General features: G+C 37.2%; 1 protein-coding gene across 3 annotated transcripts in view; it reads left to right on the top strand.

Moving 5' to 3' along the window:
• Ranbp3l (RAN binding protein 3 like) overlaps positions 1–26,882 on the top strand; it is a 54,397-nt gene that overhangs the window by 10,275 nt on the left and 17,240 nt on the right. For 2 of the 3 annotated variants that reach the window (XM_047554688.1, XM_047554687.1), the window contains exons 2-8: positions 20,467–20,525; positions 21,438–21,477; positions 21,931–22,008; positions 22,810–22,884; positions 24,716–24,787; positions 25,138–25,280; positions 26,260–26,363. In XM_047554688.1, coding sequence (XP_047410644.1) covers positions 20,467–20,525; positions 21,438–21,477; positions 21,931–22,008; positions 22,810–22,884; positions 24,716–24,787; positions 25,138–25,280; positions 26,260–26,363 — 571 coding nt within the window. Of the gene's footprint in view, positions 1–18,168; positions 18,827–20,466; positions 20,526–21,437; positions 21,478–21,930; positions 22,009–22,809; positions 22,885–24,715; positions 24,788–25,137; positions 25,281–26,259; positions 26,364–26,882 lie in introns of those variants that run through there. The other variant, XM_047554689.1, reaches the window with a different exon arrangement.

Genomic DNA, 26,882 nt, shown 5'->3' with positions numbered 1-26,882 from the left:
CAATGATTTTTCTTACATTTCAGAATTCAGTATTTTATTATTTTAGTCATGACTGACTCATAACTTATCCTTTAATAAATAGCAAAATGGACTATTTCATTGAGATTTTTCTGACCCAACTTTTTCTTCTTCCTTTTGCTTGAATTTACATTCATTCTTCATTCTATTCAATAAATATTTACTGAGTGTCTGCCATGTATCAGGCACTGTTCTAGGTTCTAATGAACAAAGCAGTCAAACCTTCCTGCCCATGTGGAGCTTCTTTTCTGACAGTCAGATGGCAGATAATACAGACTAGAAATAAGAAAAATATGCAGTGTAGAGGGTAATAAAGGAGATGGTGAATATGGAGAAAAATAAAGTAGGAAGAATGGTGAGTGTCATAGTTGGGGTCCCATCTAAACTGCATGCTCAGGGAGCACCTCATGAAGAGGAAGAAATTTGAGTAAAGATGAAGACCTGTAGGAATTGAGGGTGAGAGCTGCCCAAATCTGGGGAAAGAGCAGTCCAGTCCAGTAAAATTAAGTGCACAGAAAGAGGTTTAGAAGTCAGTCTCAGCATACATTTGTTTCAACTTTGTTCTTGATTCACTTGTGTTAGTACATCATCACTACAGTTGTCTACCCTTTTCTGCAGGGAATGCATTCCAAGACTCCAGTGGATGTCTAAAACTGCTGATGGTACTGGAGCCTAAATATGCTGTGCCTGTTCCTATACAGTCAATCCACCATATCCATAATTTCTATATCTGAGGATTCAATCAACCTTGGATTGAAAGCACTGGGGTGGGGATTGCAGGGTTGCATCTGTACTAAACATGTACAAACATTTTTCTGGTCATTATTCCCTAACTGATACCATATAACATATATTTACATAACATTTATATTTTATTAAGTATTACAAGTTATCAAGAAATTATTTAAATCATACAGGAAGATTGCCGAGGTTGTATACAAATACAACACCACATAATATAAGGTTATTGAGCATCTGTGGGTTTTGGTATCCACTAGGGGTCCTGGAACCTATCCACAACAGTTACCAAAGGATGACAATATACACATACCTAGGATAAATTTAACTTATAAATTAGATGTAGTAAGAGATTAATAATAACCAATAATAAATAGAATAATTATCATATACTATAATCAAAGTTATTTAGAAATTTTGAATTATTTCCAAATTTTTCCATTTAATATTTGTAGATGGAGGTTGCCATGGTAACAAATTGGAAAGTGAAACCATAGATGCTTTAGTCAGCTTTACATTGCTTTGCTCAAACCACCTGATAAGAGCAACTTAGAGAAGGACAAGTTTCAGTCATCCCAGTCCATAGGTGGCCAACTCCACAGATGTGGCCCAAGGTGAGTGAACACATAATGGCAGAAGGACTTAATGGAAGAGTACTGATCCCTTCATGACAGTTAAGAAGCAAAAAGTGAGGAAGGAACCACAAGGAAAAATGACCCTTCCAAGTAACTCCCCCAGTGACTTACCTCCTCTAGCTACATCCCACCTGCATACAAGTTACCATCCCAGTCAATCTATTCAAACTAGGATGGACTGATTAAGTTACAGATCTCACAATACTATCATTTCACTTTTAAACACTCCTGTATTAACACAGGAGCATTTGGAGGACCCTTCATCTCCAAACCATAACATTCCAACTCTGGCTCTTGAAAGTTCATGTCCATCTCAAAACACAAAAATGCATTTTGTTCATCTCCAAGAGTCCCATAGTCTTGACAGTTGTATCATTTCCCAAAAGTCTAAGTCTAAAATCTATCCTGAGACTCAAGGCAAACTCTTGGCTATGAGCCCCTGTAAAAATCTAAAGCAAATTACACATATCCAATATACAGTGGCACAGAGCAAACATTCCCATTCCAAAAGGAAGGAACAGGGGCACTGGAATAAGGGTTGGGATCCAAGTAGGACTGAAACCCATTGGGAAAACAGATCATGGAACTCCATATACAGCATCTAGAACACTTGGCTATGAGAAATTATTTCCAAAGGGCTTGGATAGCCCTGCCCCTTTGGCCTTTCTGGTTGTAGCACACATGGGTTCTTTTCTAGCCTAACTCTCTCCTCAACCTGTTGAGGAAAGCTGCTGCTTTTCTTGGAAGACTGTCTATGTTACTAGCATCTCTTAATTCCATCCCCCTTTCAGCTCCACCTTCATAGCTTCATGCATCACCCTCTCAGGAACAACCTGCTGGGACTCCAATCCTGCTACTCTTTATCTGGTCTCATGGGTTTCCTTTGAAATCTCAGTGGAAGTCTTGATGACCCCTTAACTCAGACACCCTACATTTCTCCAGAACCAGCACCATGTGGATAATATCAAGGTCTGCTGTCAGTTTATGCAGTAGCTAAGTCCCCTGGAATCATGGCTATAGTGGCCCTGGAAGTGCCTGGGTGGCTGAGCATGGTGAAAGGACTTCCTAGGCCCCCTGTATTCAAGAAGGGCACCCTTATGATCTCTTCTCAAAGAATTTTTCCCTTCTACACACTCGAACCTGCAATGGGTGTGTGGCCTTGTAAATTCCTGAGATTCCTGCGAGCCATTTTTCCTATTGTCTCTGTGTAAAGTACTTAGCATCTCTTTAGTGGACTTACTCTCTTTAATGACCAATCTTCCTTGGCCCTCGTTCTACAATCACTTTTCTGGCTAGACTCCAAATTTTTTAAATCCTTAAGCTCTAATTTCTGCTCCTGATTCTTACAGTAAACCTGGCTAAAAGTTTCTAGCAATATCCATGCCTCTGCTTGAATGCTGTTCTGCTTTGAGATTTCCTCTGCCAGTTTAATTAGTCCATCACCTTTAAATTCAGTCTCATACCAAGTTTCTGGACATGGGTGAAATGTAGACAAATATTTTGCCAGAATATAACATGGGTGGCCTCTAGTTCAACTCTCAATAGAGTTTTCATTTCCCTCTGAAATCTCATGAGCACAGTTTACATTCCTACAGGCATTGTGGTCTGAGTTCCCACCAGGATTGCTTATGAAGCTCTCATTACATTCTAAAACTTTTCCAGCTTGCAGCTCCAAACTTTCCCAAATTCATCCAGCAAACCATTTTCACAGGTTTCTGAACCACATGGTCAAGTTAGTCAGGTTAGACCCCATTGCTGCTACCAATTTCCGTATAAGTCAGTTTTGTATCACTGTGACCAACATACCTGACAAGAACAACTCAGTGGAGAAAAATTTTATTTTTGACTTGTGGTTTCAGAGGTTCAGTCTATGATCAGCCAACTCCATTGTTCTGGGCCTGAGTTGAGACAGAGCATCATGGTAGAAGGGTGGGGAGTACTGTTTCATTCATGGCACCGAGGAATCAGAGAGAGAGGAGAAGGGGCCTCAGAGAAGAAAAATTCTTCCTAGGCATTTCCCCAGTGACCCACCTCCTTCAACCTAAGGTAGTGCCCCACCTACCTATAGGAACTACCTGGTTATTCAAACAAGGATGGACTATTTAGGTTGCAGTTCTCATTATCCAATCATTTCACCTCTGAACATTCTTGCATTAACACAGGAGCTTTGAGGCAGATACCTCATATCCAAAATATTAAGGTAGATAAAAGGAGACTCCTATATAATAACTTAAGCATTACCTGGAGAATCGCTGCAGAACTTAACTAAACACAGTTCCTGGGTTTCATACTGACTTTTTATTCAGAAATTCAGGGTTGGGGAACTGGGGGGGAAGAGCTAAAATTTTTCATTTCCAGTAATTTCATGGTGTGCTGGTGCAGAGACCACACTTTTAAAATCTCCTGTATTGAAGGGACAAATGAGACCAGAATGACTGAGCTAACTTAAGTGAGCATTAGGAATATAGTTGAACAATGAGGGGGAGAGGAAGGAAAAGGCACTTAAATAATGTCTTGGCCACCATGGTGAACTCTTTGACTTTGACTGTTGAGTGCAATGGGAGATGTTTCACATCAACTTAAGCTAATTTGATCATTTACAACCTCAAGACTCTTTTTGGGAGGTAATAGCAGCCACCAAAAAGTTAAAGATAGGGTAGAAGTAAGTTATTCCTCCATAACTCATTATCATGTTAAAATTAAGCATGTCTTAGACTGAGTTCTTTTAGATAGGGAGATATTGATTAATTGAACCATTAACAAACAAGCATCAAACAGTTCATATGATGTGCCAAACTGTTTTTGAAGTAATCTGATTACATCTTGCCTAAAAGTTTTGCTGAAACAAGAAAGCATTCCACAGGCAGTATTCTGTGTAGTCAGTCAGTAACCAGCAATTCTTCTGCTCATGAATGGACACTGGACTTTCAGTATAAGCCTTAGGGCACTGTGTTTAAGAGTATGGCCTAGAGGCCTTGCCAGATTCTTCTGTCTAGTTTGTGCAAGACAAGACAGTATTCCTAAAATAGTTTAAGCAATCCAAAGGTCTTGAATGCCATTGATTGTACCAGTGAAAAATTCTGATGTTCTCTATGCTAATTCTTAGTCTTTGATATTGATTGAAATGGAAAAATGAGGAGCTAGTAATGAAAAACCTCTGAGGTGTGGGCTTCCTGGTGTTGGCAACTCCACTGGGGTGTAAATTCCCCAGTGAGTCAACATATACTACCAAAAGTAATGAAATTTAACTCATTATCCACATATAAATCATACGGTCTTTGCTGAAGCCTTCTAAAGTCAATTCAACTGTCACAACAAGAAGCAGGATTTCCTTACATTTTGGACAGCAAATTATATTTAAAAATGATTAGAATGTATACAGCACTTTAAGATAAAGTCAGAAGGCTGGCTCCATGGAATGAAGGGTCAACATCTTGGCACATATATATATAGCATACACAAGTGTTCTGCCACATGTGAGCTCTAGAGCTGGCAATAGCACGATTTTAAACTCCTTTTGCTATTCTGTTACAGAGCATGCCCTAGACACCGTAGATGATAACTTCAAGTAGGGGACCCATAAAATCCCTTTCAAAATTAAGATTCTATAATTTGGGGAGATAATGTTGGAATGAATGAAATAACTCATTTGTCCAAGCTTTGAGAGCAGAAAAATGGGTTTCTACCCTTGCTATCCCACAGTGCTCACACATTACTTAGAACAAATCATGTTTATGGATTGTTTATTATAAACCAGACACTGTTTTAGGCACTTTTCATATGTTTGCTCATTTCTTCAACAAGTTCCAGGATGTGGGTAAGAGTAAGACCTCAGAGCTGGGGTCTTGGACCCAAAAGTTCCTAACCCAAAAGCCCTGACTCTAGAGCCTATAATTCAGTCCCTGCTCACTGCCTCTTATGTTGGCACAAAACCCTCAGCAAAGCAACTGTGAAGGGCCTCACTGGTAGCCGGCCCTCGACCTCATTTTGTGGTTTGGTCATTCAAAAACAGGATGCTATTAAATCATCAAATAAATTTTATATGCATTATGAAACACATCCAAATATCCCTCAGAAGGGAATATTTGACTCTAAAAGAGACAGGCAAGAAAATGCAGATGTATCAATGCTAACCTATCAGTCCAAAGCAAGTGGCTTGCTCCCTAGGTTAGTGGTTTTTGCTTAACTCTAAGTTAACTGCACACCCTATATTTCTTACACTGCATGAAGCGTGAAAGGCAGCAAGCAATGTACCATCTTTGGAACTGAGTTGATATGACCTTAGAGAGAGATGGTTGAGTTTTTGACAAAATAAGCAAACAGGATCCAAAACTTCAAATTAAAAAAGTACCAGATAAAAGTCATATTATAATTCACTTTTTTATTTAAGCTGGGGACTCTTTTTCAAATGCTGACTTGACTATTATGTTAAATCATTAACTTCACTTGAAATTTTAATTAACATTTAAGCAAGGTAAGTTTCACACACGAGTTGCTTTTTAATGAAGTCTGTGGGCAAATCTGGCAAAATATTGAAAAGTCAGGATTTAATGCAGTAAATACCTGTAGTCAGTTAGAAGCTGCATTCCTTGTAGCCAATGGTCACATTGGTCTCTGTTGGTGGCAGTAAACAAGCAAAAGGTCACAGGATGACATCTAGACTTTTAACCCAGGTGATAGTCTGAAGGTATTGGTGGAACGACTGGTGTAAGCAATTGGCATCAAATCTTTTCTCATTGTGATAAAATTCATGAGGGATATTGCCATCTAGAGAGGAAAGTAAAAGGAAAGTCTGAAAATGTTGGAAATGGACTATTTTAAAGGTCTTAGGTTTGACTGTGTTAGACTTTAGATGTCTGCAGAGGAATGAAGTTGCAGATAAAGATTTATGTGTGCATGTATATTTATTTTTATAAATGGAGTATGGGCAAGACATAGTTCCGTGCTACAGATCACGAAGTTCTGTTTTTTTAACAAGACCAACTTTTGTTGTAAAGGAGGCTCATTCTCAAATATGGGTTAAAAATTTTTTAGTGTTTTCACCGTTTTTTTTCCCCCCTGAAAACTGAATAAGCTAAAATCATGTAGTAGAATTAATTACTTTGATAGTAGGATGAAGCAAAGAAGGTTTGGAAGAATTTTTTAGAAAACAATTCTTGCTGCAAATCTAGAGATGAGAAAAAAAACCTAACGATAAAGAAAACAGATCTAAAATATATCATAATGTGCCAAACTTCTTTCACAGTTCCAGTGTTCAGCTCCTAATATTGTTACTGTCCTTGCTCATGGTAGGCAATTAAAATTTATTAAATGGCTCAACACTGTTTTCTTAAATAGTTCATCCAAGTGATTGACAGTTGTAAATTACTGAATGTTAAGAACTTCAAAGATCTCTTAGTTCAACTGATTTTATTTATCACAAATATGAAACCAGAAGGGAAATTAGTGCTCAAAGTTAGCGGTTAGTGCAGTAAATACCTGCAGTTTGTGCAGAGCTGGGACTATACTTTCATTTTCTTTTAAGAATTTTATGATATGATAAGGATAGAAAAATTAAGGAAACATTAATTTTCCTATTTAACAATACCCATAAGAGAGTGCTTTCTAGATTTTTAATAATTCTAACATTAAATTATGTAGAGAAAATTATGAATATATAAGGGAGAAGGGAAAGAAGGAGAAATGAAGAGGAGTAGGTGAGAAAGAGGGTGTCAGAAATATAGGCTCAAGTGAAAGCAAATAAAGGAAGAGAAGGAAAATGGAAAATGCTAACACTGGACAAATGTATTAAGATGTGTTACAGACACACAGTGGAATATTATTCAGCCTTTTAAAGTAATGAAATTCCGATACTTGTGTGAGGCACCTAAAAGGGTCAGATTCAGTTAGAAAACAGAATCGTGGCTCCCAGGGGCTGAGGGGAGGGTGGAAGGGGGACTCACTGTTTAATGGTGCAGAGTTTCATTTTGGGATGATGAAAAAATTTCCGAAGACAGTGGTGACAGTTCCAAAGCATGTGAATGTACATAATGCTACTGTGCACACCTGAAAGTAGAGTGGCAAATGTTTTATGTTATTTTGTCACCATTTGAACAATTTTTTGAAGTCATCGCTTAATTTGAATATTTCTCCAATCTTCTAACCTTGGTTTGTCTTAATACTTTAGGGTCATAAAAGCTCAACGGAAGGAATTTACAGAATTAAAAGATTGTTTTCAGTTTTCTTGAGAATTTTTCAAGTCACGTAAATTTTAAGAGTGAAAATTATTTCTCTTGTAATTTTCTTTAAGGATGATGAGCAAAACTTTTTTGTCGTGTGTATAAATTACTAACTATCTGGCCTTTACTTCTCCCAAACATGTTCTAGTACAATGCGATAAGATATCTGTGCGGAACTGTCTGTGGCAGGCATCACATTCTTCTCATTCTGTTCCTATTCCCGGAGGCCTGGTAGGGTAGCTCATCTTTCAGACAGAGGAGCAGAGGAGTGAAGCCCTCCAAGGGCCTCTGCATGTTCCTAGGAGGAGAAGGGACATAGGTTCCTGGATGTGAGAGGGCTTGGATGGCAGCTTGGCCTCTTTCTTCCTGATGAGTTCTTCGAGGACTTGTTCCATCTATTCCTCTGGGAATGGGCAAGCAAGAAGCCTTTTTCCTTCCTTGCTCAAAGGTTCAAGACAAGGGGAAATAAGTTTAAGGAAAAGAGCTTTGGAATTGGAAGAAGTTGCAATCCTTTCTCCATCTGGTCTGTGTTTCAGGAATCCATGGAGAGATTTAAAAATAGAGTGTTTTTCCACTGAAGAGGAAGAGTTTAAATTTATCTGAATTCAATACATGAAGCTATTAAACAGTGATTTAATTCTTACTAACATATTTTGTGTCAAAATCACCTCTTCAGTTTTAGCAGTAAACACTACTAGAGAACTGTTTAGAATCAACTTTAAGAATATGCCATTCTAAACATGCATCTGTGTCTGCTTAAGGTATATTTTCAACGTCCCTCGAAACCTAGGCTTTATTTCTATTCCCCCATCCCTCAGCAAAATGGAGAGACCCAATTCTAACACATGGGAGCATTTTCACACTGCGATATATTCTGAGGGGATGTGATTTACAAGTGCTGTCAAATGAAATAAGTGGTTCTAAATGGCACTGGTTGACCACGCCCACCTTAGGACACATTCTGCACCTCTGTTAGCCCTTGGACCCGAATGAGGAGTGATGTAGAGAAAGCAGATCTTCCTGGCATTCTCAAATCAGAAGTCCCAAATTTGCCATGATAAATAAATTCAAGTAACTTTTAAGTATTCTTATCACAAAAGAAAACAATAGGGTTATTTACAGATAAAATACCACCTCAAATTACAGAGAAATGTGCTCTGTCAAAGGTAATACATTTTTCTGTTATTTTTGCCAATGGCTGAAAATAAATATGGACACAGAGATTTCAAGTTGCTAGAATCACCATGCTTTGCCTACAGACATTCCTGAACAAACCTCAGAATATGAACAAATAGTAGATGAATAAAAGAAGTATCTTGCACGTTTACAGATGGCAATACAAAAGGGTAGAAGACCCATGCAGCATGGGACCACAGCTCCACCAGGTCTGCACAGAACCTTGGGGGCAGGAGAGAGCCATCATACCCTCCACCATGTCACCCTTCAGAAAAGAAGCAACTGAGCTCACAACGAACTCATGGTAGAAGCCCTGAGGGAAGCTGACTTACAGTGAAAGCCATGAGAGTTGGAATCAGCTCCCCCCTGTTTTGGTGCCAAATCCCTAAGTGCCATTCATGCGACTGGGGCAGATCTTGTAAGGGTAGAGCCTTAGTTCTTTCATGAGTAGAAGGGTTTGATAACTTACCTCTGGAGGATCATATCATGTAATCAGAGCTGCAGCTTACTAAGCACTTCTTACCCGTCAGGCTCTGTGCTAAGCATTCGACATATGTGACCTGGCTTAATCATTACAGTAACTCTGTGAGGTAGGCCTAATGATGACCATTTCACAGATGAGGAAACCTGGCCTTGGAGGGAGTCTGGTGACCTGCCCTCACTCATGTGGCAGGTGAAGGAGGGGGAACTTGAATCTAGGCCTGTTTTCTCCAAAACCTAAGTTTTAAAAATCATATGTTATGGCTCCCAGTAGTCATTCATTTAGTCACCAAATATTAAACATTTAAATATGTAAATGCATTACCCTTGATAGAGCACATTTCTCTGTAATTCATAATAGGTAAAATATGATGCAATTGTAAGTTGTCCTGTTATGGCAGTCCATAAAAGAAACATCCTAAGAGAGCAGCAAGAACATTTTTTAGTACTTGTTAACTTTACACTAAGTTAAACATTTCAAAAGGCAAAAGCATAGAGAATAATCATAACCTACACAAGCAATTCATATAGGAGATACTGTCTTTTAAAGGGGAGGAAAAAGAAATAATTCAAAAGTAATGTTTTGACATTGAAACAATTGTGAAATGTGATGGAGCATGTCGGATATCCATTGAAAATGTTCTGCTGAAATACAAAGAGGATCTCATGATACAATTCCAGTCATTCTCAATATAGAGCACATGCACACAATGACTATATCTTTGGGGATCAATTACAGAATGTTCTCAAAAAATATAAAGTCAATTTCTTCTAACCTTATGGTATTCGACAGAGTACTTTTTGCCAGATATTCTGTATGGAATGATTTAATTAAAACTCTTTGGTTTTAGGAACCTGTAAACTTCTCTATAAAGACATTAGTGAAGGCAATGACTTTAAGAAATGAAAATAATTTTTCTTCAATTGAATTGTTATTGCTGCACATCTCCAAGTTCTACAATGAAAATGAAATTAAGTCCCAGGCTTCAGCCTTCTACCACATCTGACTGGGTTATAAATGAAGCAGTGCAGTTTGGAGACCAGGTGAGAAGTCATTCAATAGAACTTTCAGGCACTGGGTTCTACTTCCAGAAGGGCAATACAGCCTGTATTTAACACGGCCTCTGATGCTTCTTGTTCTTGAGCACAATAGATATTTTCTTAACCCTTGAGTTTTCAAAATTGGTCTGTGTCTAGATCTAGACCAATGCACAAATCACTAAGCAAGTTGGGTCTTTGGAACTTACCATGAATTCGTTCCTTCATGATTATCAGCAGAAGCTGAGGAAATGGAATGGACTAGAAAAAGGTCTGAATTGTGTTAGTGGACTGAGGGTTTCTTCCTGTCATCTCCAGTTTCCTGTTGTGAGATAATTCCCATCCTGAAATGAGTGCTTTCTTCATCAGTTTGGGGTTGACAAGAAGAGTAGCAACTTTTCTCATTTTGTTCTCATGTTGATTCTTTTTTCCTCTAGTGTGTGATTCTCATAAATGAATCCAAACTAAGTGGTTCATTTCTTAACATTGGCAGTTTATAACTTCATTTCCAATAAAAACTTAAAGCAGTTTTTAAAACTGCAGAATTTGATGAAAAGAAATAAGGGTTTCCCCTTTTATTTCCCATATGTCTGTGTTTTTTATGAACGGCTGGTGGTTGATGGGACATGAAATTGGTTTGAGCTTCAGCAGGGGGAGCAGGGCCACCATCATTGCAGGGGGTCCATTCATCTGGGGTCTTAAATGGAACTAGTGCTTTGAGTCCACCTGGAAAACTCCTGTGTAAACTGTCCCCTGGGGTCCTGTTTATTTTACCTTTGAGTCAGTACAAAGTATCTCATTAAATAGAACCCAGAGTGTTCCATCACAACTAAGAATGTCACCTTGTGGTCCCAGCATCTCCTTCTGCAAAGACATATTTTTTAAAAAATATTTTTATGGTAATTTATTATTTATTATATTCCTTTTGCATTTTTACGGGGTTCCTCCATATATGGCTAGAGATAAGTACAGAATATCTTGTGCTTGTGGTTCTTTTGTGAATTGGCACAGGTCCCTTTTCCTTCTGGAGCTACTACACTTTGCCCTTTATCAAAACATCTTTAGAAGATTTTAATATAGCTTTGGGTTTTGTTTGTTCTTTTGAAAAAAAAATCAAAATTGTGATTCAGACCCTACGTTTCTTCTTCCCTGGGTGCCATACAAAGATTGAGGGTACCTGCTATGATTTGTCTATTGTTTTCTACAGATGTCATTTTTCACATTTGAGAATTCAGATTTTTTTCAAATTCTTGTTGAAGAATCTTAGAACTATGACAAATGCTTTTGATGTATTTTATACTCCCAGGTTAAATTTTTGCTTTACACAAACATTTTAATACATATTTAATAATCTCAACCAGTGGCATTTTCTAAATTTTTTTCATTAAAAAAAGCCAGATTTCAGTCATATTATTAAAACAGAAAACAAACTTTTGTATCTGGGAGGTAAACTTTCATGATGTGAAATGGAAAATTTGAATTACTAGTTTCAATATCAATACTGATATTTTAATATCCTTACTATAGGGATTTCTCTTTAAGTCACTGGAGTAGCCCATGGCTTTATCTTATGTTAAATCATAATAGCCATAGTATATAGTTTGAATAGAAATTATTTTCTATTTGAGAGCTTCGAAGTCAGTTTCTATTTCTGCCAATTTTCTCAGAATATCCTGCAGGTTTAGTAACTAACCCCAGTAGCCTCCACTACTCTTCCTGAATTTGATCTCACTTGACAGAAACCTGGGGATGCTTTAAGGACTTCTTCTCAAATATTAATAGGTGCACTTGTAGAGTGCAGATTCTGACTCAGAAGGTCTGGGGTGGGGCTGAGACTGTGCATCTCTAACAAATTCCCCATCAGTGCTGCCGTCTGTCTGGACCACACTTTGAGGGGCAAGACTCTCTAAGACTATCTGAATTAAGAAATTTCCTGATATTCAAAAATAAAATAAGTAACAAAGGTAGGGGAACAACAGGGAAAAATGAAGAGGAACTAGGGGTGAGAATAAGTAGTGAGTGAAAAGTAAAACAAAGATGGGGAACAAGGAGGTATTTCCTCCAGGGCTGGGTGGGTCCACATAACATAGAATTAGAGAGTACAAGGGAAAGGGAGTCAAGTTTACTGAATGTCTTGTGTGCAACCTGTAGTCCAACATGTTGCTTTATGTTTCTGTATGTGTGTTACATATAGAGATACCACATCTGGATATGTAGGGAGACGTGTGCATGTGTGGAGGATGGTGAGACAGATGCATACATTCATACATAGATGACAAATAGAGAAATAGTCTGCTTTGCTCCAAAAGGATTGAAGAGAAAGCTGCTCTCATGTGCATACTTTAATCCTCATAACAACTCTTTAAAAATATATTCAGAAAGAGAAAGTAAAAATCTGAGACTGGAGTAGTTTTACTGAAACACAGCTCTAGGTCTATCTGACTTCAAAGTTCTTAAATCTTTGCTTTGACCAACCAGAAAGTCAAATGAAAGTGACAGAGGTTGAAGAAGGCAGGGTCATAAAGAAAATTAAAGAACAGAGTGAGACAGTGCCCAAGAAGAAGAAATTAGAGAGGAGGATGTGGCAAAGACACATGGAAAGGTCCAGGAAGACAGGGAAAGGAATGTGCAGAGCCTGCCAGGCATATAGTCCAAGTGGATCATTTCTAGTCCTGGTAGCAATTAGAAGTAGCCCATTAGGCAGGGATTACTGCCACCCTCTTCTGTAAAGACTTTTTCCACAAACTTTTTCAGCCCTGGCTTGAATAACCTGGTTCTATCCTGGATGGATACCTTGGTTTTCATCTTCCCTAAACTACCAAGCAGCAAGAAGATGTCTGCCATTCTCAGAGTGGAAGAAGCTATGTAGCAGATAGTTGGGGAGTTCTTGAGGTGGCCTGTCCCCATGTCCACTGGGACTCTGGGCCACAGGTACTCCACTCTCAGTGTCCTCTTCAGCTTTGGGGCTCTCCTTTTGGCTCCCTAGATCCTTGCAAAACCCCTCTTCTGAAATAATTCATGCACTAAATCCTCCATTTACTTTCTTAGTTGACATAGTTTTGTCAGAGGCTGAGTCAATCAAAATATAGAATAAAGGTAAGAACATCCTCTTAAAACCCACCTAAAATTTGGGAGTGGGGAATTGTGGTACATATTAAAATAGGGAAAAAATAAGTTCACATTTATTGTGAGCACTGACTGGGATTGCACCTGGGAATTCAGAGAAACAAAACTAGTACATAATATGCATAATATTCAGCTACATTCTTGTGTGGTGACTTGAATGAATGTTTTGAATAAAGATGAAAGCCAAAACATAAAATGCTTTCCTGGGGTTTAGATGGTATTATAAAGAGCAGATCTACAATTTTTCTGAGCCAGTTGCAATTGCTTTCTGAACTCAGTGATTCCATCTTGCTCACACCTTTATTTCCATATATTTTAATGCAGAGAAAAGTTAAACCCAAGAAATAAGGTATTAGATGCTTGCTGGAGAGTATAACTCAGTAAGAGGTCTAACCTTGGCAGAGAGCTTGAGATTTGTCTTCTAATTATGGGCATCTGACATTATGATAGAAAAGGAATTATTTTCAAATTTTGATTTTAGTTTTCAAAATTATGCATATGTGTGTGGTTTAAGAAGTAAAATGGTTCCATAAGGGTTTTTTGGAAAAAATAGTAATCTTCTCCTTGTCCTTTTCTTTGCTCTCACTTTTCTTGATCCCCAGAGTCTAAAGCATCCAGCCCTCACAGCTATTTCTTTAAATATTCACCTCTGCAACTCCAAATACCATGAATATAATGCTACTTTTTAAATTTTTTGTCTGGATTTTATTAGCTCATCACTATGAAGAAATGTAATCCCCCTTTATCGATTTCACTGAACTCTGTGACCACCACCACCTCTACAGCACACATGCATACTTTTGACTTTCCCATCTTCTCAAAATTGCTCTATAAGTTTGATCAGATCAGTATTTCATTACTGATACAGATTTCATTACTGTTGTAACTATGTGAACGTTATTGTAACTGAGTCATGTAATGTATTACAGTTACTTTTCCTTTCTTGCTTGACTTTTCGTTTTCTCTGGAGTTTATTGTTGTGTCATATTTTGTGTTGTTGTCTTAGTTTTTCATGTACATATCACCAGTTAATCCTCCAATTTTCCTCCAGTTTCCTAAATATCCTTCCAAAATATTGAACCACTTGAGACATGCAACTAGTTTTGTCCCTTCTTGTTGAAGGTTTATGTCTTGAAATCCCCCTCCCCCATTCTGGTCTGGTTGCCTATGAGTGGTGTACTGTTGTCATTCTGGGATATTCCCTCGCTGTCACAGGGGAGACTACCTTTATCTCTCTTGAGTGGGCTCTCCTATTTCTTGGATCATTAGTTTGCCATCTCTTTCAGTAGAGCACCTTCTCCAGAAGGATCCTGAAAATGGGTAGGTGCAGGAGATGTATGTTTTTATCATATTGTCACACTTAGCACTTTATATTAGTAGATAATTTTAGGGTGGAAATCACTTCCCCTCAGAGTGCTGAAAACATTGTCCCTTTGATTTCCAGTTTACAGTGTTGTTGAGAAGCCTAAAACCATTCTGATTCCTGACCCATTTATATGTAACCTTTTTTATTCCCTTCTAGTTGCCATTAAGACCTTTTCTTTGCCCACAGTGTTCTAGGATTTCATGATATGCTTTGATATGGTTCATTTTCATGTCCTCATCACTGAATGGGCTCTTATGACCTAAAAACTTATGTCTTTCAATTGGGGCAATTTTAATGATTAATGTGTTGATAATTTCACTTCCTCTGCTTTCTATATTCTTCTTTCCTATAGCTCACTAGGCAGGTGTTTAAGTGACTCTTGAGCTGACTATCTGGGTTTTCTTATATTTTTCTCCTCTTTTCCATATCCATTCATTTGCTCTACTTGGTGAGCTATTTATTCGACTTTATTTTCTAAATCTTCTACTAATTATCTTGATCAATATTGATTCTTTTATTGATTTTACTAGTCTATTCTTAAATTTAATTTCTAAAGGCTTCTTCTTACTCCCTTTAAAAAAAAATAGAGCTCTATGTTTGTGTCACAGGTGTTAAATGTATATGAGAGTATTCATGATACATCTATTTCTACACGTGTAAAATTCTATGTAGTATTTTTCATTCAATTTACTTTTGTCCTGTTTGGTTCTTTAATCCTATGTCTTATGTCTGGTGGTCCTTGACAACCTGTTTATATGTAAAAGAGGGGCACTGAAAAGCTGTCCAGCAGTTGTGTGTACTGGAAATGGGGACTCATCATCTGGCTGGACCATTCATTGGGGAGTCGTTTTGTCAATAGCTTTAGGAATCTTCTGGTTTGCTGCCTAGAGGAAACAACCTGGCGTCCAGCATTCTGTGAGCTGAGAAAAGTGAGGGCTGAACATTCTGCATACGTCGTGAGCAGAATGTCTCCCTTACATGTCCAGATGCTAAACCCCCAAACCTGTGAAAATGTGCCTTCCATGGCAAACAAAAGCTTGTAGGTGTGATTAAGTTAAGTATCTTGAGATGGAAAGATTATTTTAGATTATTTGGGCAGGCTCAGGGCAATGATAAGGTTGTTCAAAAACAAAGAGGGAAGCAGGAGAGTCAGGGTAAAAGAGGTCATGGCAGAAGCAGAGGTTGGAGTAAGGTGGGGACTCCGCTTCTAGGGATGAGAGCAGTGTTAGAAGCTGGAAAAGGTGAGAGGTGAGCCTCTGGAGGAGGAACAGCCCTGCCAGGTCATTATAGATGTATGATCTCCAGAACTGTAGCACAGTAAATCATATTGTTTTAATCCACTAAACTTGGAAAAATTTGTTATAGCAACAATAGGGAACTAATATGGCATGTAAAGTTTCACCAAATCGCACTCTTTCTGTTATAGAATCGCCCCTTTAAATTGTGTCTGAGGCTGATGTTTTATTTTTTTCTAGGGAATAACTCTCCAATCTTTTTCTAGGTTAGGAGAGGAACAGTTGCTTTGCTGTTGAAAAGACAAAACATCTTCCTATGTTCAGCCACACTTCATCTCTTCTTCCTGAAACCCTGAGCTTTCGTATTATTGTCAGGGCAAACCAGGTTGCTCTCTAGCATACCCACTGCTGTCTTGAGCTTGTAGTTCAGTTTTTCTGGTTTGCTAAACCAGTACCTCTTAGCCTTCCACCTTCCAGCTTCAAAATTTTGTTTGCTATTATTTTTCTTTGTTTCCTTGTCTTTGTGGTTTCTGGCCTCCACTCCCAAAAGCACTTTATTATTGTATGATTTCTGATTTCTGAAGGGAATACAAGTACATGTGTGTCAATCAACTCTGACAAAGTTGAAAAAAATATTGTGCTATTATTTTATACTTATTTTTCTTTGGCATGATGCATATTATACACTTAGAATATGACTTGTGCTGGCAGAGCTGTGTTGGGCATATGTCAGTGCTATAGATTTTGATCTTGAATATCTCCCAAAGGCCCATCTGTCAGAGGATTGGTCCCTGAGAAGGTGCTATTGGGAGGTAGTGGAACCTTTAAGAGGTAGAGCACAGTGGAAGGTCTTTAGGTGACTAGAGGCATGTCCCTGAAGGGGATTGTGGTACCCCAGCTTTCTCTTCTTTCTCTTTTGCTCCCTGGCAATGAAGCAAATGGATTTTCTTCATCATGCTTTTCCACTGTAATATACTGCCTTACCACAGTCTCGAAACAACAGGGCCAATCGATCATGGTCTGGAATCTCCAAAAATATAAGCCAAAATAAACCTCTTCTTGTAAGTTAATTATCTCGGGTATTTTGTTATAGCTACAGAAATCTGACTAACACAGTAGTACGACTTGGAATTTAAGATCAATGGTTTTGGAGGAGACCGGACTGGGTTTAACTAAAGGATTTGCCATTTACTAGTGGTATGACTTTGAGCAAGACACTTTAGGAAGACTTAGTTTCCTCATCTATAAGTTGTAGAAAACAGATTTAATCCACAAAATGATTTAAATGATTAAGTTAAACAAGACGACTAAAAACACTTGACCCACAATGCACCTCCATTATGGAGCATGTAAACCAAGACTGAGTCATTCAGATAGTACTTTGTGTGCTTTCTTGTACCAGGTACTCAATGTGATTTTTGTGACTATCTGCTCTTAATAAAGTATTCAGAAAACAACAATGAATATAGGGATTCATTAAATGCTACGTGAATCTTAAAACAGGCAAAACATCAAAATTAATCCTCAGGTGTTGAAGTATTTCTTTTCTTTCCATCCCCTTATTTCACTCCTTATAACAAGACTACATTCTAAACTTTTAATTATTCCCATTGGGGTAAACACAAGTCAGTACCTAGGGAATTGTGTTGTTCCTGATGGTGAGATAAGGACTCCAAAGACTGATAACAAGGAAGTGGAGAAGGGACACTGACCAATTCTCATAAACACCTGGAGAAATGCATCTGCTCAGTGGACACACACCTATCCTATGCATTCCCTCTGCTTGTAGGTGTGTTGTGGCCCTCCATACCATCCCACCTGCTGCCATCAAGGAGTACATGACTAATAAGATATCCAAGCCTTTTCTGTTGAGTCTCCAAGTTCTTTCTTTGGGATTGGTAAGCAGTATACTGAGGCTTTTGAAGCCTGGAGTTGACAATTTCATTTCCCTCAAAAAATTACAGATGCAACATTTTAAACAAAGAAATAAAGAACAACTGCATCAGTTCTCCTCTAGAACTTAGACTAGCCTTTCAATTAGACTGCTTATTTCCTTTCCCTCATACCCATCCCCTCTTATCCATTTTCCACACAGTAAGCAGAATGAACTTAGAAGAAGAAGAAGAAGAAGAAGAAGAAGAAGAAGAAGAAGAACAACAACAACAACAACAGAGCAAATCGTTGGCTCATTGGCTTTCCAGTTTTCTTAAAATAAAAACACTCCATGGCAGAACTTCAAGTCCTTGCAAAGTTCTGACCTCAACTTCAGTGCCATTTTGTAGCATTTGTCCTCTCTCATCTTAGGGTATCAGTCACACAGGTTCCTTCATTACTGGATTTGCCAAGTTCTGTCCATTCTTAGAGACTTTCTTCTTGCTTCTTCCTCTGCTTGGAAGGTCCCTCTGCTGGCATCTTCCTGGCTACTGTACTCACCCTACAAAGCTTCTCTACATATCACCTCTCCTGGGAACCCTATCATGATTCCCAAAACAGACAGGTATCCCTGTTGATCGCTCACTGAGAACCTGGTACCTCTCTTATAAACTTTATCCCAATTGAATTTAAATCACTGTGTCGTTGTTTAGTTCTGTTTCCACTGCTTAATGTAAGATCTGTGAGGCTGGGAACCCATCTCTCTCTATTCTCTACTGCTTACAATACCTTGAAAATATTTGTACAAATTCACTCCTCAATGCATACTTGTTGATTAATTAATGGACTTATTAGAAAGAAAAAAATAATAAAACATAACTTTAAGAACCATGCTTGTATTTTCAAATTCTGCTACCAGTACAGGTAAGAAGTCTGCTATGTTCCCAAAAACTTAACTGTTTACTTTTGACACTGTCCTTGGAGCCAAGTGAGTTACTCTGGAGAAGTGGAGAGAATCCAAGCAGAAGAGGAAGAGTGGAGATTATCTATTTTGTAACCAGTGTGCTGGGCAGTGTCAAGGAGAGAAGGTGGCTACAGTGACACCCACACACTGTCAATCAAACCATGTATCAGTGCTGGCACACTTAGCAACTTAGCAAGAACTTGTTTCAATTTACATTAAAAAAAAAAAAAAGGAAACAGGGATGAACTCAGTGGTAAAGCACCCCTGGGGAGAAGAGAGAGAGAGAACCTAATAGTTTATATATCTCATTGGATGGAGAAAATGTACCCAAGTTCACATGACCCCAGGAGATTGACAAAGGGTGGTCTGTCAGAGTTTAAGACACTCTCTTATAGGATAAGATTTAGCGAATGGGAGCCCCTTTCTGGCATTTAAATATATAATTGGTTTGGTAATTTCTTGAAATTTCTCAGAATTTTATTATTAGGCTCGGGGATGGCAAGGTATCTCACATATGCCAAGGCAACATATTGGTAACGGCTATTATAATGAGAAAAGTTCTGAGGTCTTCTTTGAGTTCATTAAGAATGTGATGTCATCAGTTAGCAATGTCAGATGTGTGCTTAAATGGTGGTATGTCAAATATTTCATTTTCTTTCTTTAAGGCTTTTTAAAAATTCAAGTTAATTATATCTAAAAACTTCACTTAATCTTCACATAAACTCTTGGGGCAGATACTCCTAGAATCCTCATTTTTGTTCAAGGTACCTGAGTTATCAGGTACAGACATTAATTTCCCCAAATCCAATTAGCAATCTAAGTTACATTCAAAAATGTGACTAACTCCAAAGTCTGAATTTTAACCCCATATAATATTTCCTGAGAATTCTGGAGTGCTGATATTAAAGCTCTTATCATTCATGTATACCTTAGAATGAATTAACTTCTATTGTTTTACCTAAAAAATGGGAAAATACAAAAGATTAATAAGACTGGCAGGGTTGAAGACAAACTTTGTGTACTTTATAACACCGTGTAAGACTAATCTTTAATTTAAATACTGAAAATATAATTTACTATATAATGATACTAGTAAAAGAAATAAGAATTATTTTTGGATCATTTTAAGGATGGAATGCTGTACAGCTATACCATTAATACATTAAGATCCAACTCTAGTAGACTTTGCAAGACCCTTCTCAAATTAAAAATAAAAAACAGAAGAACTCTTCTCACATGAGATTTTTCACCCACTGAAACTTTTTATTCTTAAATAAAGATGTTAAACACTTTTTCCTAATGAAGTTCTAAAGGCATGTAGTTATATTTGTTTTCCATAAACATTTCAATCATTTTCTTTTAATAGTTTTATCTCTCTACTTATGGAACTATACCACCTTCATTTTTCCCAAGTATTATTTCTGTAATTAACTGCTAAATTATTTATAAATATGAAGTGTATGGTATACATGTAAAATAGTTTGAATTTTGCCCAAATGCAAGGAAAATACAAAATTAAAAAATTTTCCAAATATTTTTAAGCAGTGAAAAAAAAGTCATTGCATGCTTTGATTTCTTGCCCATTCCTTTTCTTTTACAGAAAAATCTGTCATTGCTGAACCAATATTTGTTTTTGAAAAGGGAGAACGAGCTTTCAAGGTAAGATCAAACACTTTCTTTGTTTTTACTTTGCTTTCTTCTATTTTACTTTAACAGAGAAAATTATATTTCAAGAATCTAGCGATTTGCTAAGACATCACTGCTGCATAGGTTTGTTCTGTGTTCTCCACCAGCAGAGTAGTGTTTCCAGAATATTCATATAACTGAGATTTATGGATATTAGTTTAGCTGAAACAGGACCCCAGCAACCTTGTCTGGAAGTGGTAGATAAGATGCTGCTTGGTGGATAAGATGCTGCTTTTACTAAATTAAGGTTTATTTGGAGTAATTTGAGAAGGGAAGAAACTGAAAGAGGTTAGAAATGCTAAGGCTTGACATGGGTCCCCACTGATCTGGCCTAAAACTGGGTATAAAATAAACTCTGAACAGTGATACTTGTTTAAAAGGGAACCTAGGGACCCTATCTGCCTTTTTGAGCATTACACTGAAATCATCCCAATTCAAAGACAAACAAAAGATTAGCGGCAATCTCACTTTAGCTTGTTTTTACCGTCTTGGTATTCATTCTTACTATGCAAGGCATTTGCTGCACTACCCACAAGACAAAATAAAGTTCAACCTCTAAGCCTTCATTAAAAGAGCAGATTCCTACCCCCAATATCAACCACTTCAGAGTCTTGAGAGTGGGTGCCTCAAAAATCTGCGTTTTAAACAAACTCCCACAAGGGATTCTGTAGACATTGAGATATGAAACCACTGTACTAGACTAGTTTTTTCCCGCTTACAAGCTGATGAACAAAGGTGGGTTGCTGTGTCCCGTGTGTCTGTGGTGGGTGGTGGGATAGTGGATTGAACAACCCGGAATCCTGAGAATTCCTATAAAGTGGCAAGAAATCTGTTGCTAAAATAGCAAATACTCAGCTCTCACTAGGCCCCTTTATGTCCTTTCAGAGACCTGCAGAAGACACCCCATTCGATGCCTCAGAACCTGGTAATGATTCAGATTTGGTATTTCAAAATCAATAAAGAAATTAAGCAGGCACAAGGGTTTTGGCAAGCGGTACAGACTGAGTAAAACAATGTGCTTTCTTGTTTTTAAACATACATTGGCCTTTGTTTTGCAAGATTCTTGCAGGTCCCTGAGAACACTGATGTAAGCAACTAGAAGCCCATGAACTTCATTGTCTGCAACTTAGCCTACCAAAAACATTCTCAGAGGAATCTCAGAATGTGTATACAACTTCCTCTTGAAAATACTCTTTTCTAGTTGTTTCATACTAATATGATATGCTTATGGGTTTATAACCCCCAACCTATCAACCCCAATATTTAAAACTGGGCATTAGAAGCAAACATGTTAATTGAATTATTTATCTTCTCATACCAAAGTTTGAGGATAATTTATTTTTACAAACAATTACCCTTCCCATTAAATTTCTTGCAGAGTGTAATGGTTTTTCAAGAAAGCGTGTACGGTCTTCATCTTTTACTCTGTGTACTACAGATTCTCAGTTCCAGGGAGGTAGGTCTAAACTTCACTGTCCACTGTTCACTGCTATGTTTATTCTGAATGTGAAATTAACAAGAAACTTTCCTAAAGGGTAATGTTAAAAGTCTCCCCACTGGGAAATGGTTATAATATATTGTTAATGTGAAAACAGCAAGCTATAACATGGATTGTGTAGTGACCCACAATCCATGTATTTAAGAACTCTAAGAGCTTTGGGGGGAAAATTATGGAAAGGTCATAAACTCCAGAATGTTAGCAGTGTTTATCTTAGGTAATGGAATTGCAAGTTGTTTGGTCCCCCATCCTCACCCTGGCTTTGTGCTTTACTGTGTTTCAAAGCTTCTATAGTGAGACTGTGTTAGCTTTGCAATTAGGGAAATGCCCTTTTTAAAGTAACCACCTATTTAAATAAAAGAGATGCCTACCCTTTAAAAAGAACTTTATCACACTTTATTCCAAGTCAATCATTGACTTAATCTGTCTTCTACATCAAAGCCCTTCTGTGATCCCCTTCCTAATGGGCCTTGGGGCTTATTATATAGTCCGTCTGTCTTCTCACTGCGAGTTCCCTGAAGTAATCTTCATGCTTGATAGTATCCTACATATGGTCAGCACTCAAGAAATTTTTATTGAGGGCAAAGGAAATTAGTGTATAATCCTCACCAGACACTTTCTTTGTTATTATTGATACAAATATGAAGAATTTCTGAATTGGTAATCTGAAATTTTCCCAAAACAGCAAAAATCCAAATCAAAGCCAAAAAACAAAACTCCTCTTTTCCTTATTGACTTGAGTTTGCAATCTGCTTTTAGTGTCAACCTTGTCTCAGAAGCGCCTGAGATCTTCGTCCTTCACTGACCTCCCAACCTTCCCCCCTTCTGGGCCAGGTAATAAAGAGCTTCTAGAACCTCAAGTCTGACATTCTGATTTTTCAAGATCATTCTTATTAATGATGAGGCTTCTTTCTCAACTATCATAAAAGGCTAACAAATCAAATAGAGGCCATAACAAAGTATGCAGGAAAATATACCTTATGAATACTAACTCCACAAATGCATCCACTTTATGTGTTTATTTGGGGTAAAAAGTTTGAACTTGCTGTTTCTTAAGGATTTCACGTTTATGGTAGAATCGTTTTTTATAAGGTAGCCCTATACAATAAAAGCAACTTGCTTTATTTATTATCCTCCATCTACATAGTTTATATAGAATTCAAAATATACGACTCTGCTTTAGAATCATATAGTATAGTTTGTGACTGCATTAGAGATTTTCACTTAAAACATTACTTCTGAGGGGGGTATGGGTATCAGAAGGATAGTAGAATGAATCAGACATTATTACCCTATGTGCATATATGATTCTGCATCATGTACAATCAGAAGTAAGAAGTTAAACTCCATTTATAGAAGATGTGTCAAAATGCATTCTTTCATGTATAACTAATTAGAACAAATAAAAAACATTACTTATCTTTACTTGAAATTTGTAATGCTTTGCTAAGTAAAGGATTAACACTGTCTTCAAATTAAAATGATTTCTATTTCTGTGTGCTTTTATTCCTACGGAAGAAGTTTTCCAAGTTTGCTACTAAGAAATAAAAAATACATATTATTCACTTCCTTTTAACTGATCCCTTTCTACCCTGGAACTACAAATGTTCAAAAGAGTTAATCTATATTCTTATTAATAATTTCAAGCATGATTGAGCAATAGTCTTTCACACACAGAAGAGACACAAGCTTTACAGACCCCCTTCTAAACCCATCTGACAAGCTATGACTTTAAGAGAAATACGGGGCCTAATTCCAGAGGTGTAGCGCTCTATTTTAGTGTATTTGTGAATAAAATAAAGGGATAGCTTTAAGTTATCCCTTAAGTACAACAGCTACTCCGTTTTAGAAATCAGACACACACGCAAATAAAGAACACCTAAAGGACCACAGATATCAGCAAGCAACATTCCATTTCTTGTTGTGCTGACTGTTGTGGTGTTAGAAATGAGAAAAATAGCAGAGTTATATGACCCCTTCACTGTTGATCACAAAAATCATTAAACTTTGAATTAGAGAAGCAATTCTAACCCAACATTTATGTATTGTAATACTTTGAAGAAGCAATTCTTATTCTTTTTTCATCTCTATTAATCAAATGTCCAACAGTTGCTGTTTCTGCAATTTACCACTAAGAGAATTTCTCCCTTTGAAATGTACAGAAATTCTAAACTTGCAGCCACTGACAGCCTTACTCTACCAACATAGAAAAATAAGGATAATGGTCAAGGTTGCTTCTCACTTCAGGTATCTTCAGTAAACAGTGTCAGGGGGAGACTTTGTTAACAGTTTTATAACATTCTGTATGGAAAAGCTATAAATTAATGCACACACCTTTTATTACCAACTTACATTTTAATGTGCAGAAATTCCCGTAGCACCCAATTTCATGATTCTAAATAAGATTTCCCTTTCTGTCAGTTATCTAATTTTCATTTGTATTTCTCGGAGTAATCAAAATTACATAGCAAAACAGCTGTCCCATTTTTAGGAGACCCCACCTGCTACTGGGCACTGCCTGTTAGTGTCAATTGCGACACCTACTGGTGAATTCAGACCAAGCTTTTAAACCCCCAATAATGTAGAAACTGACAGATTTTAAATTTTTTTAAATGTCCTTAATTTTAATCTGAATTAATTTTTTGATTTTAATCTTTTCTTTCAGTGAAGAAAAACAATGTTTTTATGACATCAACTCTTGTACAAATACATTCTGATATGAACAGTGCAGAACAAGGTATGTAGCTTCAATGTCAAGAACCTCAGCAATTTTACATTTTACCATCAATATTTTCATCTCTATACATATGTATGTGTTTTGAGTTATATGGTGGTAAGGCAGAGGGACAAAACATGAGGGATAAAATATTTGGTAATCCAGATCCCATGTCAAAATGAATGCTTCTTGGGCAAAAACTAGGCATAGAGTGAGTAGCCTGAAGTTCACTGGCTATTTTGACTTTCTTCAGTTATTATTAGTCCCTTGTTTAATCATGATGTTAGAAAACAGCATTATGCTAGTTAAAAATAGGGAGAAAGGAGTATTTCACTAAAAATACATTGACCCTTTACTTCTATTCTTTCAAGGTCCTGTAAAACATTCTGAACATGTTCTAAGACCTGCTATTTTACAGCCACCTCATCAAGCTCAAAACTGTGAAAAAGTAGGACAAACATTTGGGCACAATGCCTTGGTATCCTGCAAGATTAAAGAAAAGTCGAAATATAAGGTGAGAAACTCCCCAACAGCAGAACTGACTTTAAATCCCTAGCCTTCCTCCATGGGTTGTTTTGTGACCCCCGCATCCAGGACCCGGGCTGCCTGAGCTGTGTTCTGTTGTTGAAGAGGCTGCCAAACTTGAAAAATACCCAGGACAGACCATAAAAAAAGTGTTTGGTAATCTTGTTAAACTTGTCCTCTTAAGATGGAGAGTTATTCCCTGAAATAAGTCTTGTGGTTGTTCTAAGTAGTAAAACTGAGTACTGGGCAGGAACCTGTAGGTCTTAGTGCAGACCACTGGCCAATATGAGAATCCCAGTAGTGAGATGGGAAGGGGCCAGAACTGGAAGTCAGGAAAGGGAGGGGGAATTTTATGCATCCCCAGTTGTCAACAGATAGTGTGACTTTGTCAATTTAGGTCACACCAAGGATCCACTCCAGATCCACCTTCATGGATAGCAAGAGCGGGGAACTCCCTGTACGGTGTAATTGGGAGGACCTGGGAGACAGATAAGAATTCTCTCCTCTCTTCAAACTAAAAGTGTCTAAGTCATTCACTGTAAACTTCTCTAAGAAGATCCTCCTTTTTGCTCAGACACACACTTAGGAGAAAGGAAACCCAAAGTAAGAAGTTGGAATTTGAGTTATTCCATCAGCCATCTGTTTCTAGCTGAACTATTGTATTGACAAGTTATTTAAGCTCTTTACCTCAGTTTACTCATCTGTAAAATGTGAATATTAGAATACAAAGTATACTGAATTGCTGTGAAGAGTAAATGATATATATGATATAAATTTTATATATATGTAATATATAATAATATATAACATATATAATTATATACATATTATATATATGGCTTAGGGTAATACTTGGACATAGTAAGCTAGTAAGCTTCCGACATGTTTGACATAGCTATCACTTTCTTGTCTGATAAATAGTAAGGCAATTCTAATGAACTTTATGATGGATTTTTTTTTTCTTTCAGATTTCTGAAGGGAACTCCAATTTAGTAAGTGAAAATTTACCAAGTGCCAGAATTTCAGTCCAGCTTTCTACTAACCAGCAATTTTTAGGTTCAACATCAGTAGCGTAAGTTAATATTCATTGAGCATACTTTATCTGAAATGTTTGGGATTAGATAAAGATTGCTTCAGACTTTAGATTTTTTTTTGATTCTGGAATATTTGAAATATCTTGGAGATGAGACCCAAGTCTAAACACAAAATTCATTTATTTTTCATATACACCTTGAACATAGACTCTAAAGGCAACTTTATATAATATTATATCATTTCATATAATTATATTTTTATATATAATTTTATATAATTATATTTTATATAATTTTGACTGTGGCCCACCAGAATTTTCCACTTGTGATATTATGTCAATGCTCAAAAAGTTTCAGATCTTGGAAGATTTGGGATTTCAGACTTTTGGATTGGGGAGGCCTAACTTGTAATGACAAAACAGAAGTGTTTTATTCTTACTTTCTTTTATTATTATAACTATTCATGGGAAATAATTTTCTGACATTGTATGGGAAAATTACCAAGATTTCCATTTGAAAGGACATTTTATAAGAACACAAGTTTAAAATTCTTTAAA

This window comes from Sciurus carolinensis, chromosome 6 (assembly GCF_902686445.1).
Source record: "Sciurus carolinensis chromosome 6, mSciCar1.2, whole genome shotgun sequence".
NCBI classification, from domain to species: domain Eukaryota; kingdom Metazoa; phylum Chordata; class Mammalia; order Rodentia; family Sciuridae; genus Sciurus; species Sciurus carolinensis.
The sequence above is the reverse complement of the archived record's forward strand: the minus strand, read 5'-3'. Positions and strand labels throughout refer to the sequence as shown.